This window comes from Protopterus annectens, chromosome 9.part0, assembly GCF_019279795.1.
Source record: "Protopterus annectens isolate FY-2018-M chromosome 9.part0, PAN1.0, whole genome shotgun sequence".
Taxonomy (NCBI): domain Eukaryota; kingdom Metazoa; phylum Chordata; order Ceratodontiformes; family Protopteridae; genus Protopterus; species Protopterus annectens.
The window spans coordinates 981,899,921-981,918,965 of NC_056743.1; the positions used below are offsets into that span (position 1 = coordinate 981,899,921).

The following is a 19,045-nucleotide window of genomic DNA, read 5'->3' on the forward strand; positions in this document are numbered from 1 at the left end:
TGGCAGTTGAGCCCTTCCTGATTTTTCATAAGGATAGGGTGTCTCTGCGTACTAACCCTACTTTTATGCCTAAAGTGGTTTCAAATGTGGCCCTGAACCAATCTATTCATTTGCCTACTTTTTATGCTGATCCCCAAAATAAAGGGGAGAAAATTTTGCACACTTTGGATATTCACAGGCAGTTGCGTTATTATTTGAGCAGGACTAAAAGTTTCAGACAGTCTCAACAGTTATTTGTTTCTTTTGCTTTGAGCTCTCAGAGGAAACCTATTTCTAAACAAACTATTTCTAAGTGGATTGGTCATTGTATTGCCTTTTGTTATTCTCATCATGGTAGGGAGATTCCGGTTGGAATCAGACCTCATTCCACTAGGGCTACTGCCACTTCTACTGCTTTTTTGAGGGGAGTAGCTACCAAAGATATTTTGGAAGCAGCTACTTGGAGTTCAGTGCACACCTTTTCTAAACATTACCATCTCCCTCTTTATTCCAAGTCTAGGGCTGGGTTTGCCACTGCAGTCTTGCAGGGCTTATTAGCAGCCCCCAATGATTTATGATTTGGCCAACCTCCCTTCACTTTTGCTTTGGGATTCTACCCACAGGTTATGACTGCAGCAATGTGAGATGAAGAACATAGTACAGTTTTGTACCTACCATAAATGTAGATGTTCGAAGATCCACATTGCTGCAGTCCAATTTATCCTCCCTCCTTCCCCTCTGTAGTTTGGAGTGTTTGTTTGTTCAGGTTGTAGATATTGTTTGTACATGGGTTTTGGAGGTTTTTTTTTTTTCTATTTTAGGCTGTGGCCTTTCTTTTTGGGCCTTCTGACATCTGGGGCAAGAAAAGACTGAGGATATGACGTCGGTCATGTGCTTTAATACCGGGACGCACTGACGTCAGATCTGAGCGCCCATGACCGACGCCAGCCTAATACTTTGGTATTCGGGCCGACCGAGGACAGCGGACTACCCACAGGTTATGACTGCAGCAATGTGGATCTTCGAACATCTACATTTATGGTAGGTACAAAACTGTACTTTACACATAGTACAGGGCCCCGTCAATGATGAATTCATAATGAGTGTTTGGGTTTCTTTTATTTCCTAATTGCCATGCCTTTAGTCCTTTGAGATCGATATGTTAAAAGACTGAGTCCTAAAACTCACCATTTATAGCAAAGTAGGGTCAGTTTCACTTTTTTCTTCAGTATTTTAACCCTTGGTAGAAAAGGTAAGTATTTACTCTGAAACAAGTAATATGTCATTTTCATTTATTGGATGTCTTACCAAATTACTGTATAGCAGCCAAGAGCTGGGAAGACTAATATGTTTGTGAAAAGCTGCCCAGTGGCTATGCATAACATTTAATTCCCCAGAGCTATCCTGGCATCACTTGGGGTAAGATTCACAATGTCTTAGCTTCTTCTGTATTAGGATTGCCTGCAGAAACCCTTTCCCCCTTAGACTGTGGCTCAGAGGAGGAGGATTCCTTAAGTCCAGACTCCCTTTGGAAGAGCTTTGCTTTGGGGATACAATTGCACTTAGGATGGACTATTTTAAGTGGGATTATTCTTAAGTCTCTGATAATTAAAAAAGGTTTTATGAGCTACTACAGATGGAGTCTCTGAAACCATCTAATGTTCCTCCTGTTCTAGCTGCCCTTTTGGAAACCTTTTTGGCTACACCTAAGAAGCCAGATAAGTTCTATAAAGTGCCTGAGGAGTGCACATTTCTTTATAACGGCTCTTTTGCTGTCCCTTTTGTAATGTCAGTCTCTTCTGACAAGCCGTCAAAGTTGTTGCCTTCCTCCAATATGTTGCCTTCTGATAATGATAGTAGGGCCATGGAAAAACTGGGCTTGAAAGTTTACACTGCTGTCACTTTGTCATTTAGGGCCATTAACTACCAGACTCGTATGACCAGGTGTGTCTTGGCTGCCTTTTCAGGTTTCTGAGGTGGTTACTGAACATCCTGACTCTGAAGCGAAGGCTTTGGCCCTTTCCCTGGTGGGCTGCATTTCACAAGTTGACCACCATTCAGTAAAATGCAGCTGATACCTCTTCTAGGGCTGCAGCCTTTGGTTCAGTTATGAGGCATTATTCTTGGCTTCATCTTCAGGCTTTACCTGATGACATTAAGGCCAAACTTTTGGATGCTTCTTTGGATAATTCATCTTTTTGGATCTACTGCTTCTTACATTTTTCCAAGTCCCTCCTCTCCACTGCCCCAAGGATATTCACCAAATGCTTCACTTCTGTGATTGCTTTTTAGGATTTGAGGTATTCAGCTTTTCTGTATCTAGATGATCTACTTATTCAAGCTGTTTCCCCCAACAGTCTACTCTAGAATCTCAAGTTTATTACTTGCCTATTTCACAGTCTGGGGTTCACCATAAACCTTCAGAAAACAGTTCTGACAGCTTTCTAGGATCATATTTTCCTCATCTGCAGACTTCAGAGAGTTCCTGTGCTGGCATATCTGCCTATCCCCAAGGGTCTGTCTCAAATAACGTTTTTCCAGTCCCTTCTTCCTTTGCCATCTGTCACAGCCAGGGAATTTCTCAGGGACCTGGGGCTCATGGCTTCCACCATTCCCATGCTCCTTCTTGCCAGGTCCCATATGACGAAATTTAAGTGGCACCTCAATTGAGTGTGGCTTCAACATTGCCCCCCTCTGGGGTTCCCATTACCTTTCCTTCCCTGAGAGCTTGAGGCTGTGGTGGATTCATCAACTTTCTCTCAACCCAGGGCTTCCTTTTCAAGCTTCAGTTCCCACTGAGGCGCTCTTTACACGTCCCAGACAGGGGGTGGGGTGTAGACCACAACAGCATAAGAGAGGTGAGAGCTCTGCTTCTGGCTGTGCAAGCCTTTCATTTCCTCTTTCATCCCGGGCCCCTAAAAGTTTTCACAGACAATACCATAATGACATGATATGTCAACAAGCAAGGGGGCACAATATCCTGTATTCTTTGCAGACTAGCTCTTCAGGTCTGAGATCTAGCTGTCCAGTGTGTAGTGACTCTTCAGGCAGTTTACATTCCATCAGAGCACAATCTAGTTGCAGACTCCTTGAGCAGGTTCAGCACACAAGCTCATGAATGGATGCTTCACAGAGATATGTTTCTGCACATTATCCATCAGTGAGGTATTTCTCGGGTAAATCTTTTTGTCTCCCCTCTGAACAGACAACTTCCTCTATTCTGATCCAGAGTCCCAAGTCATGTGGCTTGGAAAGTGGAAACCCTATCTTTTTTTTTAGAAAGGGATGTTTTTGTACTCCTTTCCCCCTTCCTCTGTTACCGTGAGGTCTGCACAAGATCAGGCAACACTCCCAAAATCTTGCCAGTGACTCCCTTAACCAATAATATCAGGTCACTTATGAATCCATTAAACATACTTAAAATCATACTAATCATTTAAAAGCATGACACATAAATATAAACAAAACAAAGACAAAAAAATAGAAACCATATTTAAAAAACAAAATACAATAAACAATAATAAAAATGAAAATACACAGATTAACAAACACATCAGACTTTCAATGTTTTTTGTAGGTCTGATGAAGCTGTATTGTGAAAGCACTTTCGTCTGTTTTTCTATATTAAATAAGGTTTTTATGAACCTCTGATTTGTATATTAAATACAGTTTTTATGATATCCCGGCTGTTGTTTTAACTCCGCTGCTTCATTAGTTAGTCATGTTTATATACAGACAGCTCCATAGCACCAAGAATGACTCCTACTGAAAAGATAAAAAACATCTGTTTTTCAGTGATCATGAGAAAGAAACTCTGGTCAGAGCACTGTATTTCCATTTCTCTTACTTTCTCTGTCTCACACACCCACACACACACAGCACCTGACAGATCTATAAAATCACCCCTCCATCTCAGAAAAGAAACAGTCACCTTTTATAAATAACTTTATTAAATTTATCACTTAGAGCAAGAAATCTGGACAAAGCTAAAAATAATGGGGGTGGGGGGGAGGGGCAAAGGCCCAAAAATAGGGAAACTTTTAAGTATTTCTCTTACAAACTTAGAAACTAGATAGAAATACAGGTTTTGCTGTAGCATGTATTTTCTGAAGGTTATGAAGTCTGAAACTCAACGATCTGACAGTACACATAACAATTTTATGAGAAACAGACCAAAAATATGAGGCAAAAATCTGCACGGTCTGCAAAAATCTGTGCAGTTGAGTGGTATGCTGGACAGAGCCAAATAATAGGGACAGGTTTTAAATATTGCTCTTATAAACTTAAAAAAGTCAATAAGGTTGCCATTAAGTTTACGTACCTCTCGACCATAGTAGATCAATGTTATGCTGTTAAGACGTACAATTATTTTTTTTTTGGTAAATATTGCCAGTTCTTCTTTTATTGTACTTTGGAGCTTTTCTCCCTGGGTTTTGGCTGAAAATGGACTTCTAGTCCAGTCGGACCTCCCCAGTAAACAAATGTCAAATAAACAAATAAATAAATAAATATTATGCACTTTATTATGCTTGCACACGCGATGGCTGGTCCGTGGAGAATTGTCTTACATGAAATAGGTCCATGGTGCAAAAAATGTTGGAGACCACTGTGTTAAGGCACATTCTGCTAGGATAGTTGCCTCATTTGGTGTCTTTTTCAAGGGTTTGGATACCAGTTTTATCATTGAGGCTGCTACTTGGTCTTCTGTGCATGCTTTCACTAAACATTACAAGTTACATGTAGTTTCCAGGGCCAGATCAGGCTCTGCAAGGGCTATCTTTTATGGGTTTGTGGAGGGTTCTTTTCTGCCTGCCTTTCCTCTTGAACTCTTGTACTGTTTTGTAGATGAAGAGTATTGCAACAGTGATATGTAAGGACATAGTACAGTTGTGTAAAATCTTAGCATAACAGTAGATGTCCTTCTCTTCACTGTTGCAGTATTCAGTCCCCCTGTCCTGACTCTTGCCCTGTGTTCTGCTTGCCCTCCTGGATGTCAGACCCTTCTCCCTTCCTTATTTTTCCTTCTGGATGCACACATTTCTATTTGACCCTGAGGGTATTCTTTTGCTCTTGGGGCTTTTTCAGTTCTGAGTATATGAGTCTGTACGTCACTTTTATGCCCTGCATAGTGCATAGGGAGCATACATGTGATGTTTAGCATCTGTAAGAGCTAAAGGTTTTGCTATACTGGCTGGACGTTGGACTGTCCTTGGCAGGAGATCCCTTAAGAGAAGAATACTGCAGCAGTGAAGAGATGGACATCTACTGTTATACTAAGATTTTATACAACTGTACTGTCATTTTTCCAGTCCCCGAGAAATTAGCAGTATATATTATGTTGGAATAGAGAGAATAGAGTAGTTAGGACAGCATCAGACCCATTTGGGTACGTGGCAGTTGATCATTTGGTGTGGAAAAATAAAGGGCAGTGCCTGTTGATAACAATGGCCGTACATGGAGGGAATAGAAGAGTTGTAAAAGTGCAGGAGGTTAGTGGTTTTATAGTCATAGTCAGGTGAAGGATGCAAAGAATAAGGAAGGTAGGAAAGTTTAAGAAGGAATATAGAAGAAAGTACGGAGAAGGTAAAATATGAGGTAGTCAGTCAGGTGAGGAGCAAGGAAAGAGTAAGTAGAGAATCATTATAGGAGGTTGTTATTCAGGAGTGAAGTAGATTTTAATGGATGAACCACCTCTCATAAATTGGGGGTGTGCATTCAAATCAGTGGTCAGATCCCCACGCAATCCAAGCATCAAAGGAAGGGGTCAGATTTCTGGTGGTGTCTTAAGTTTGTAAAGCTTTATTAAAGAATGTCATAAAAATAATGAGGAAAGTGTGTCCATTGCTCTGTAGTCATCAGATACTGTAATACATATCTCAGCTGCTCAAGGTCTCCTAAAGTAAATATAGCTGGCATTTTAAAGCATTTGATGCCAGAAATGGTTCTGATAAATGTTAGGTCATTTGATACTATCCTTCCAGTTGTATCCACTTCTGAAATGAGCAGAACTGTAATGAAAAATGAGGTTTCTACATTAGGTGTTCTGGTTGAGAAGGCATGACTTGTAGAGTTGTGTTTGGAGCATATCTTAAAGTAACTTGATGCCCCTTTTTTGTTCTCCTCTTTCTTCCTTGGAGCAGCATCTTGCAGCAGTGGAGGAGCGTAAGATTAAATCTCTAGTTGCCTTACTTGTAGAGACCCAGATGAAAAAGTTAGAAATTAAGCTGCGACACTTTGAGGAGCTGGAGGCCATTATGGATCGTGAAAGAGAGGCAGTGAGTATAACTGTTCATTTCTTTTTTCATCATAAAGAAGTATGTTGATCAACAGTCTATGGCAATCCATTAACCTTATCCCAGGAGACCTGAAGAGCAATGTACTTTTTTTTTCTTCTAGTGAAAACATTCAATGTAAAATCTCATTTCTTCTTACTGGGGAAGGGCTGTTGTAGTATTGCACCACTGCTAATATGAGATGATAAAGGACAGCATGCTTGCTTACAAGACTGCTGTTCAGATTCTGATAGGCATTTATCCTAAATAGATAGGACTAGTTAGAAGGGGCTAGCAGTTGAAATTCAGTGGGTAAAACAATAAGAATGCACATTACCTCTGTGAAGCATGTTAACCTGTATGTTATTCTGCAGGGAAGTTAGTGGAAGTTTCCCTTTCCTGAGAAAAGAATTGCAGAGCACTATTGACCACTGTACATCTTTAACTTTTTTCAAACATGAATGTAGCATATGTTTTGGGACACAGTGGTGAATAGCTTCAGAGCAGTATAATTCAGTCTTGCAGTGAGAATGGAGTTTTAAGGGGTATAATCAGTCTGCACCAAGGAATGCTGTCAGTGTTTGTAAAATGCATTTTTCTGATTTTATGTATTTAAGTTTTTCTTCTTGTCATGTTATACAATAGCCTAATTAAGTATGTATCACAAGGGAGGGCTGGAGTCTTTTAAATGATTTGCCTATTTCCACATATCATGGAAGGGGAAACTGTAAGAATGAAGCCCAAAATTATCGTACACTGCCATTAGTAAAGCAAGTATTTACTAGAGCGTTTTTGTTAAAAAGTTTGTTATTTTGGTGAGGTGTTTTGATTTTCAGACAATAGCCTAATCTTATAATGTTCCACATAAAGTTATGTCGGGAGCTATTTATCTGTTTTGGAATTATTATTTTTTTTTTTGGTAGCTGGAGTATCAGAGGCAGCAGCTGCTTGCAGACAGACAAGCTTTCCACATGGAGCAACTAAAGTATGCAGAAATGAGAGCCCGTCAACAGCATTTTCAGCAAATGCATAGTCAACAGCAACAGCCTCCTCTCCCTTCATCTGCCCCTGCCACACAGCAAATGGGAGGACCTCCAGTACAATTTTCTCATTCAGGAACAGCGTCTGGGTCACAAACATCAATGACCAACATAAACACTGCCTCTCCGGCCCCAAGTGGGCCACAGAGTAGCACTGCACAGAGTCCTGGGGAACAGTCACAGCAGCAAGGAGGATCATCACAGGCCTTAATGCAACAGCAGTGTCAGCCACCAGTAGCCCCACACAGTAAGTAAAATTGATCTTCTTGCAGCATCACATTCACTCACTAAAACAAGTTAATGTCCATGAACCTTATGAGAAAAAAGGTGACTGTTGTTGCTCTCTATCAGATAATTTCTCCTTCACTGCTTCAAAGGTTAAATAATTGGATTAGAGGCTAAGGAACCACTGTGTGATTTTCAAGCCTTGAAATGGGTTGGGGTAAATGAACAAGGATGTAAGCACTAGAGTTTAGGAGGGTGAATTTCATTGATCACTGCATAAGGAGTTATCTAGAAAGCTGGAAGAGGGATAAAAAGGGTTATGTAATTGTGGTGGTGTATTAAGGAGTATGTATAATAAGGAGTACAAGAAAAGTCAGCAAGTGATAGTTTGTTTGTGGCTGGGAGGAAACTGGAGTTAGGAAACCAGAAAAATGCCGAGATGTTTAACTAAAGGACACCATATTAATATGAGTGGGGAAGGTGTAAGGAAGTATTAGAATGATGGAGCAGTGACAAGGAAAGAAATGAGAAAATGATAAAAGAGTGCTGAGTGAGTGGCTACAGGGGCCAGATGCATTGCCACTGTATGCACTTAGGTGTTTGAAGTGCTCAGTGAAGGTGTTTTTCATTGGTGTCTGATGTGCTTAGTGAAGGTATTTTTCAGTGCTTCATGACTTTTCTGTGCATTGTGTAGTCATTCTTGAGTACTGAAAAAAGGAAGCATAGTCGGTGGTGGACCTAGGCTTTTACAGGTTTGTTAGTCTCACCCTAATCACTGAGGAAATGAAGGAGTGAGGCTTTTTACACATTTGTCAATCTTGCATCAGTCCTTGTGAAGGTGAAGAAAATGACTTTGAAATGGACTTATTGAATCGTAAGCTAGTAGTCTTTTTTTCTTTCCATATTTATTTTTATTTGTTTTCCAAAAGTATATTACAGTAGATAACAATACAAACAATCATGAAAATTGTCAGATACAAAGTAATATTTGTTTCAGCATGCAATCAGGTCATATTTCTACTAAGCCACATAGAATAAAACACATTTACTATTTATTTTCAGATTTTAACAGGAGAATGGGTAGAATTATCCTAACTGCATGGTGTAGTAAACTCCAACATACTATATAGAATATTTACAGCAGTTGCAACAGCAGCTAAAGGGCAGAAGCATGAAAGAGATGTATCTGTATTTGATTCATTCTTAAGTTGCTTATCTAAGCTTCTTTGATTTGTACTTTATCTAGTATAGGGGAATTTTGTATACAATGTGATGATTTGATTCTTTGAATAATCATTCTTTTAGAATGTGGTTCAGAAGGAGATGCCAGTATTTTTGAAAATACGTGCGTTTATTACCATCTCTTGTGATTAATTTATGTGCTGTAACATATCTAGTAGCTTTGTTCTTGAATTCTTCCCATGATAGTTTGGTTCTATCTGTCCAATTCTAGGTGATATATAGTTTAATTAGTGCAAATAATGTGACTAATATCCGTATGTCCTACTTTACATTCATACAAAAGTAATTATATTCTAATAATAAACATTAAAAGAGTAAAAATATTTATACAATAGTGAAAATACAAAAAATCAACACAGATTTCGATATTCTTCTTCTTCTATTAAAACTTTAAACTTTATTAGAGAAGAGAAGAGATGAAAAAAAAAAGTAAAAGGAAGGGGGGGGGCCAAGTTCCATATTTTTCCAATGGTATTGGTAAAAAGTGAGTCACCTCTCCTACATTATTTGATTGTTTGAACTAGAAGTTTATTTGAGTTGAGGAACATGAACTTGGAGGGATTATTGTAGATTATGATTATTATTCAGCGCTTTTTGCTTTTCCATCAGAGCTGCTTTTAAATGCTTCTTGGGTCTGTTTTAGTACAGTGATGTGTTCTGTAGGGCATACCTGTGGCAAATCTGGGGCAATTATGATATAGCACTTCTAGTTTATTTAGTTCAGATGTTGTGATTAGTGAGTGAGATGCATATATGGGGGTGGAGGAGAGGAGAAGGCGGGAGCGTGCCACTTTGTGCTTTGAGTTAGAAAGTTAGAAATGATTTGATCGATAAAAAGGATCCTAGTTTTTTTTTTAAATGATTTAATTGGTATATATAAATTTGAGTTTGTTGTCTATAAGGAGTCTATAGAGAGACTCTTGGTATAGGGGTCAGGAGATGATAGTCCCATTTTTGGGATAGCAAAAGGAGGATAATGTGATGTTTGTGAATTTTTAGTAAGTAGGTTTGTTTGTTTTTTGATTTTTCGTTTGGATGGATCAATTTAACATCTTCAAAAGCATTTTCTGGTTTTGCCTAGTTTGCTAGTAGGTTAACGCTATGGGCCTATAGTTTTGATAGTCGGTAGATAGGCCCACCTTTGTGGAGGGGTATGATGGGATATATTTTTAAAAAGATGGTATTTTAGATTGTAATGGTTCTGTTAATAAATAAGTAATTTTTGGGAGGGTTATATGTAGGATAGCAAATTCTCATGATAATGTTGACTGCTTATAACCCATTTTTTCTAACTTCACCTTCAGAGAACACCAATAACATGTATGAAAATTTACAGCCCCATAGGATGTGAAAGAGATCAGCGTTCACTGTTGAACAACAGGGACAGTTTGGGGAGTAGTTTGAATTAAATTTATTTAAAATCACTGGTGTGTAGTAGGAATTGTTGTTGATCATCAATTGTGTAGAGATTAAACTCTTGAAAGATAAGTTTAACTTTAAGATGAAAATTAGGGTTACAAAATGTCAAGATGTTTATATTTGGGCATTAGGTGACGTAAAAACCCATATGGTAATTTAAGAAAAACAGACAGCATGGATGTTATCACGTATTTTATCAAAGATGCACTTAAAACTAAATGTATAAAATATTTGCTTTCCTATGCCCTTACTCTTGTTTTCTTTTTATTTTTCAGAGTGAGAGAAAAAGTTTCAGATTCAGCAATAGATAAGGAGGATTATTTGTCATATGCAGATTTAATTATGAGTTTATTCAAATCTATTTCTAGAATGCATGTGCTAATGATGACTTTCATATAGTAAAATTGTATGTATTTATTGTTTTTTTTATTGAAGATGATGTGTGTGTGTATGTATATATATATATATATATATATATATATATATATAATTTTTTACATTCAAATAATATTCAATTTTAATTAAAATGTACACAAACCACTGAAAAGTACAGCACAATTTTCCTAACAGTTTGTAAAAAATAATAAGATACATGTAAGTATACAGTATAGGAAAGATAGTGCCTAATTTTTATGTACATGTAAGTATTCCAGCAAACTTTTCAGTTACGGTTATATAAAGAATTTTGAGGACATGCAAATTATGTAGCAAGGGTAAGATTACATACAAGAAGTTGATGTTAAACAGTATAAACCAGGCAGACAATATGACAAATTATACTGATAAAAGCTAATAAACAGGGAAATAGTGAAGTCTAGATTTGTGTAAAGACAACAAAAGACAATAATGTATTTAATCTATTATTGACCAGCAGTATGTCTTGGAAAAATATAAGAATTGGAATATCATTTTATCATATCCATATTTAATGTTTTTTTCATTTTCTGACAAAACTACAGTTGCTTTGAGCAGGCTAGATGTATTCAAGACCATCTGGTGCATAGCATTAGAAAATAATTACACTTCCAACATGTACTACTCTTTGAAAATTGCCACAGTTGCACATTCTGCCATTATATGCTGGATGGATGGTTCAAGTTATACAGCAAATAACAAAAGTTTTTTAATAAACAGTGTATCATTGTTACACTGTAGAGATCATATTCCTTCCATGTGGACAGATATATATATATATATATATATATATATATATATATATATATATATATAGGGAAGATAAACGGCCTGCTACAACTGCTGCCACTGGAACATGTCAGTGACGTGAGATGTAACAATGCTTATCACTGTACATTTTTAGAAAAACAGCATATGCTAAATGAACTAATGTTCAGAATTTTCGAAAAAGTATATATTGATAACATAAAGCAGATTTTGTAATTCAAAGAGATACACAGCCAAATTCCAAAAGACTTGCTCTTAGCATAAATGACTTACTCTGGTGCTTCAGGCTTATGATTATAAAGGTTTAAATATGGAAATTATTTGGGGAATACAAATTTAAATGTGCTGACTTTTAATTGAGAAAATTATATATATAATTATTTTCAAAAGACAGTGTGACAACTCCTGTCTGGGACAGTAATCAAGGAGCCTTAATCCTCACCACTGACACTGGAGAGGGACATTCACTTGGAATACAACTATATATACTCGGTATTTCCAGATGCAGACCTTTGCATCAAGCACAATTTCCCTTAAGAGCACACAGGGGTGAGGATTGAGGCTCCTTGATTACTGGCCCAGAGAGGGGTCATCACATATTGGTTGGCAATGGTGGGATCATCACATATTGGTGAGCAGTGGTGTGGATTTTGAATTTCTGTAGCCTGTAAGCAGTGTTCACTAAAGAATGTGTTTGTGCTCTCAAGCAGCCACATAGTAGACATTCATAGTTTCAAATCACAATAGTTTTATTTATTTACTTTTTGTTAGCTTAGTTAGTCAGGGAGAGCAGTCATGTATGTCACCAGAGGATTATGGCAAGTGACAAGGAACCATTTGGCTGAGATGTGCCAAGCCAAAGGACTAGTATAAAGCCAAAGGACTGCTGTATACCAACCTGACTAAAGGGGAAATGATTGCAGCCTTAATTACAGCTGCTGCACAGACCAGCAACCAGGAGGACAACCAGTCTGGCATTGGGGATGTGCAGATGTCAGAAACAAGATAGTTCACCTTTTCCTCAGAGGACTTTCAAAACCCATCTTTAGTTAAAGAGACTTGATCTTGAGGCCAAACATTTAGAATTAGAATCAGCAGAGAGAATGAGGTGTTCGTTGGCTGAAGGAAATGAGATACTGTGGCAGGCAAAACAGATGGAGTTAGAGTCAGCAGAAAGAATGTGATGTTTGGAGGCTGAAGAAAATGATAAACAGAGGCAACACGAAAAGGAAATACTGGCCCTTCATCAGGGTCATGGAGGTAATGGGGAAGGGAGTAACCGAAGCCCAGAAGCAACGAACATCAGTAAATTTCTTCCTCAATTTATGGAGGGTGATAATTTTGATAGTTTTATTCATATATTTATGTAAACAGCATAATGTTTATCAAAGGCTCTGGGTAGAATTCCTAACCCTCTTACACCATGGTAAAGCTGTAACTGCTGTTTTTAAATTGTCTGATACTGATTGCTTAAACTATGATACAGTTAAAAAATGTTTATTGGAATGTTTTAAGTTAATGCCTGAAGCTTACAGAAAAAAGTTTCGTGAGCACAGACACAAGACAGATGAATGTCTGCGTGATTATATTGCTGAATTAAGCACTTATTTTCATAGGTGGGTGAGTGGGTGTCAGGTCACCAGTTTTGAAAGGCTGGCAGACAATTTGATGAGGGAATAAACCCTTAGCAATTTGCCTGAGGACATGAGAATCTGGTTGGCAGACAGGGAATGCAACTCTGTAGGTGAGTTAGGGAAAAAGGGGATCTCCACTTAGCAAGCAGGGCATCACTGTACAGGAAAGGGATACCCAGTGCTGCAAATGGACATAAGGGAAACCATGGTGAGCAGTCTAAACCACCCCAACAGAGTTCACCAGTAACAGGGGAAGCCACTAGTTTAGGTACATGGCCAGGATCAAGGGTTAAATGTTTTAAATGTAACCAGTGGGGTCATGTAGCATATAGATGTTCATGGAGGCAAGGTGGGGAACAAAAGGTGGAGGACCCAGCATGTGGGAATAACAAAATACCAATGGTAAGTTGTCGGGAGACAACAGGAGTACCAAACTAAAATCAGAGTTTGTATCCTATCTTGGTGCATGGAAAACAGGCCACTGCCAAGACAGACACAGCCTCTGATAAAAGTATTGTGAAGCCTTCAGCAGTTAAAGAGGAGCAGTACTTGCTTGGGCAGTCCACTCCAGTCAGAGCTTTAGGAGGGATCCCATTCCACATGCCTTTGGCCAGGGTTTACCTTGACTGGGAGGGTGGAAAAGGAAGCAAGCCAGTAGGTGTGTGTGAGGATAAGTCTGCAGATGTCTTGATAGTGAATGATTTTGATAATGCAGTATCTTGTGCGCATGCATTGACATGCAGTCGGGCTTGGAGATAGGCATGTGGTTCTGGTAGTCTGGGGGAGATCCAGACAGACTGTGCCCCTGAAGCCAGGATTAGTGATGTGGCTAATTCAGGGAGGGAGCTACCCTGTAGTGTATGGAAGCCACAGCTGCTGGTAGATACTGATGTTCCCTTGGACAGGGTGCCTGCAAGTGCAGTGGAGAGTGGTAGTACCCAGGCTGACAGTGAGGCATCTCTGTCAGAAGACACTGGACTTCCTGTGGAAGGGTAGCTGGGAAAAGTCACAAAAATAGAGCTGAGACAGGCTCAGCCATAAACCCTACACTAAGATGTTTGAGGGATGTAGCTAGGGAGGCACCTGATTCTCAAGGAAAAGGGGAGTCTGTATACTGGAACAAAGGGTTGCTGCATAGAGAGTGACCCCTGATGCAGGGGTAGAGGGTGAGGTAATACGGCAGTTGGTAGTGCCTAGAACCTACCATCTGGCTCTTCTAGCCATGGACCATGACATTCATTTTGCAGGTCATATGGGCATAAAGCATACCAAGAGACATATTATGCAGAACTTTTATTGGCCTGGGATTGCAAGGGATGTAACAGGGTACTGCAGGACCTGTGAGCAGTGCCAAAAAATAGGCAAGGCAGGAGACAGGTTCAAAGCTCCTTTGATGCCTTTGCCTGTTACTGAGGAGCCATTTCAAAGGGTAGCTATGGATATTGTGGGGCCTCTGAGTACCCCAAGCTCTACAGGGAAGAAGTATATCCTGGTAGTAGTAGATTATGCTACTCGATACCCTAAGGCAGTGACTCTGTCCTCCATTGAGGCAGAAAAGTTGGCAAATACTTTGCTAGAGATTTTCAGCAGGGTAGATTTCCCAAACGAAATACTGACTGACAGAGGTGCCAATTTTATGTCAGACCTGTTGGCTTGTCTGTGGAAGCACTGTGGGGTGAAGCACCTAAACACAATCACCTACCATCCCCAGACTAATGGTCTTGTGGAGAGGTTAAAGTCTACACTAAAGACCATGCTACGGGCATTTGCAGACCAGTTTAAAAGAGAGTGAGACAAATATTTGCCCCATCTACTGTTTGCATGCAGAAAAGTGCCCCAAGAATCCACAAGTTTTTCACCCTTTCAGTTGCTGTATGGGCATAGGGTGAGGGGATCTCTAGATTTGATTCATGATGAGTGGGAGGGTGAGTGTGAATCCTACAAGAATCAGTTGTGGCATATGTCCTAAACCTCAGGACAAGGCTTAGGGAGCTCATGGCCTTGGCCCAGGGGAACCTAGAAGGAGCCCAACAGCAGAAGAAGGTCTGGTATGACAGGAATGCCTGAGCCCAAGAGTATGCTGTGGGACAGCAGGTTATGGTGCTCATTCCTGTCAGACACAATAAGCTGCAGGAAGCTTGGGAGGGACCCTTCAAAATGGTAAGGAAGGAAGGTCAGTGATGTTAACTACATGGTAGAACTGCTAGGCAGGAGGCATGGGCACAAACTGTACCATGTTAACATGATGAAGCCTTACCATGAAAGTGAGGTCCTTGTGCTGAGTATTTGCAGTGGATGGCAGAAGGAGTCAGAGGTGGATCTGGTGATTGATCTCCTCAGTGAGACTTGGACTGACATCTCAGTGGAAGGGGTAGTGATGTCCCAGCGGTTGTCCCCTACCCAAGTTCAAGAAATCCAAGCAGTGTTACAGGAGTTTGGGGACATGTTCACTCGGAAACCAGGGTGCACCCACCTGGTGCAGCACCATGTGGATATGCAGCCCAAAAGATCTATAAATCAGACCCTTTACAGGGTGCCTGAGTGAGTCAGACAGACTTTGAGGGAGGAGCTACAGGAAATGTTGGAACCGGGAGTCCAGAACTTCAGGAGTCCGTGGGCCCCCTCAATAGTGCTGATACCAAAGAAGGATGGCAGCACCAGGTTCTGTGTGGACTACAGGAAACTATTGTAAGCACAAACCCCACTTGCAAGTCACAATCCCTTCTTTAATGTATTCCACAAGTAAAATGCAGATAAAAACAGTAACAGGTTAAGCGCTTTCACCCAGGAATCTCCCGAGCTTCATCAGAACATAAAAGTCAGAAAATAGTGACCTATTTTATACCATTCAAACTAGTTTCCCCCAATGAATGCATCTCATTAATATTAAACTGATGTCATTAAATTACACACTCATTGATCAAATTCCCACTTTACTATTAGATTTTCGAAGCGAACTCCATCGACTGTACTGTTGTCGAACACGGAAGTTTGAAAACGGTAATATCGAACACCAAAAGCCAACCTAGGAATGGGTTTTAACATGGGTCAAGATAGGGGAGAGGTTTGTAGTTCGGCAATAACACTGAACACCTGTCTCGACCCATGTTAAAACCGTTCCTAGGTTGGCTTTTGGTGTTCGATATTACCGTTTTCGAACTTCCGTGTTCGACAACAGTACAGTCGACGGAGTTCGCTTCGAAAATCTAATAGTAAACCAAATTCCCACCTGTCTGTTAATGACTATGAATTGTAGATATATATTAAATATTAAAACTAGTGCAGATCAAGTTAAGAAATTTTACCCATACAAAAATAAATTTAAAAAGACATTCAAGTCCAGAATAATAACATGTATTGAAAACACTCTGCTTATTCTTATAATTTAGCTGCCCTTAACTTCAAGACACTGTTTATACTCAAATGATCATTTAAGCCAGGTTTTTTAGTTCCATCCAATTTTAACTGCCAGTATAATTCTTTATATTCTAGGCGAGCCTCCCATAAACCACCCCTTACATTTTGTTTTACTTGTTCTAATGCATAGCACTTAAAGTTACTATCTGGGCATTCTGTCTGGTGTTTATATAATGCATTAGTGTAATTTAATGACATCAGTTTAATTAATATTAATGAGATGCATTCATTGGGGGAAACTAATTTGAATGGTATAAAAGAGGTCACTATTTTCTGACTTTTATGTTCTGATAAAGCTCGGGAGATTCCTGGGTGAAAGCGCTTAACCTGTTACTGTTTTTATCTGCATTTTACTTGTGGAATACATTAAAGAAGTGTTCGTGACTTGCGAGTGGTGTTTGTGCTTACAGTAATTGCTTGTGTTTGTTTTTTTGATTTTTTGGTCATTTTGGCACCATGGCTGAGTCACCAGAACCTTCAGCATCAGTGTCTGGGGTTATGTTAGAGAATTCTCTAACCAGTAGCAAAACAACGGTCACTCTGACCGAGTTCCAGAGGTTATTGGACTTAGTTGAGCGGATTGCAGTGAATCAGTCGAATCAACACAACGTGTTGAACATTAGCCTGCCTGGAAACCAGCAGCAGTTCCTGGCAGAAGGAATCCACCAATCACAGGGCGCAAATGCGATGTCGACGAGGATTAGCAATGGTGGACCAGGGCTGAACAGCCAAGCAACGAGAGGTGCAACAGCTTCTCTGATCCGTAATAATGTGAACGGATGCTTTGGAAGGGGGATTAATGTACCCAGTAACACAAATGGTGACATTGACTTTGAGGCGTTGGCTGGTAAGCAATTTAACTTTTAGAAACACAACAGCCCAGCGCAGAGACTTATACTGAAACTTTGGAGTTATTTAAAAACAAGTTAATGCAACTGAAAGGGTTGCAAATGGAAGCTGATTATCTTAATCAATGCATAAATGTAAGAAGAGTTCCTAAGGGGTTAAGAATTGTTAAATACCCCAACAATGTGGACATGAACAGTAACTATCACAAGGAATTAATTGAATTGTTTAATAATTTTGGTATAGAACTTTTAAAGTTGATAGTTAGGAATTATTGTGAACAGAGGGATAAAATGTTAAACGAAGTTAACAGCTTACATGTGAAGTTAACTGCTGATTTAATGTTTGATGTGGAAAGGGTCAGATATGTAAATATTTTTAATGAAGTAGATAAACATTGCAACAAAGTTCTGGAAAGAAAAATCAGAAAGATGAATAGGGATCTGAACAAATATAGGGAAGGAAGGGCATACCCTTTACCACCCAGAAGTACAGAAAGACTGAACAATGAGATGGAATATGAGAATGGTGAGGTTTTTAACACAGGAAATAAACATATTCAAATAAGTTATGTGCAAGACCCTTTAGACAATCCACCCCCCCTACCCAGGAGAAGCGAGGGACTGGCGGAAAAGCAAAGGGCCAACAATCACTAGGAACACAGGAATACATACAACAAGGGCAGGGAAGGGTGTTATTCAAGGAAAGGGAATTACAAGAGGGCGTACTACAAGGACAACCAATGGAATTAGAGGTTTATCAGGTAAGTGAAGATGATAATATAGATAGGACACACTCTGGTATAGTGAACACCAAAGATAATTTTCATATATTTAACTATATGGATTTAACAGTTGATGATACTTATTTTCAGCTTTTTACTAAGGGATTTCAACATGTCCCTACTAGATCTTTAAGAACAGTGAACATCCTTATAGAACTGAAATTGTTTGTGAGGAAAGTGAACCTCAAATGTTTATTCAGGGACACTAGGTCAGGTGGAAACTGTATGGTTAGAAAAAGCACTTATAACCCCCCCTTGAATCCCACTTTCAAAGTTTTTGAGGAATTGGTGGAAAGTGAGATTAGAAAAATTAATAATAAAGAGATAACTACTACAAATTTCCTGTAGAGTGATAGAAAGTTGGTTGACATGTTAAAAAATAAAGGATGTAGGGTTATGACACCCAACAAGGGAAGGGGAGTAGTGCTGATGGATCTCATTGACTATGAAACAAGTATGCTAGAAATTTTAAATGATGACAGTAAATATAATGTAGTTTCCAGAAATTAGATTTTTATTGCTTATTCCAAAGTAGATTATTATATTAATTATAATTTTCTATAAGGTACTACTGATAAAAAAAAAACTTCTGGATTACTTAACAGTAACTAGACCTAAGATCCCAGTGGTCTTTGGAATTCCTAAAACACATAAGAATATAGTAAGACCACCCTTTAGACCCATCGTTGCCAGTGCAGACTCCAAATTTGAACCATTGGCTAAATATATAGATCAAATTTTGAAATATGTAACATTCTTGCTGCATATTTCTAGGGACTCCTGGGACTTTTTAACAAAGGTTACACAGGATAAATATGGGACAGATCGGTGCATGGTAACAATAGATGTTATTGACTAATTCCCCAGTATACCCCATGAGGAGGGGTTAGAGTGGTTCCAGGATATTATGATGGATGTGAATTATTTAAATAATGAACAAAGGAACTTAATATTAGAGTTCATGGAAATAATATTAAAGAACAATTTTATGTTTTTTTGTGGAGA

The 19,045-nt window shown here is 39.1% G+C and overlaps 1 protein-coding gene across 1 annotated transcript in view; it reads left to right on the forward strand.

Annotated features, from left to right (window-relative positions):
• The window catches only part of SMARCC2 (SWI/SNF related, matrix associated, actin dependent regulator of chromatin subfamily c member 2), a 2,789,858-nt gene that overhangs the window by 2,486,381 nt on the left and 284,432 nt on the right, over positions 1-19,045 (forward strand). The window contains exons 26-27 of the mRNA XM_044083737.1: positions 6,120-6,254; positions 7,175-7,538. Coding sequence (XP_043939672.1) covers positions 6,120-6,254; positions 7,175-7,538 — 499 coding nt within the window. The remainder of the gene's footprint in view (positions 1-6,119; positions 6,255-7,174; positions 7,539-19,045) is intronic.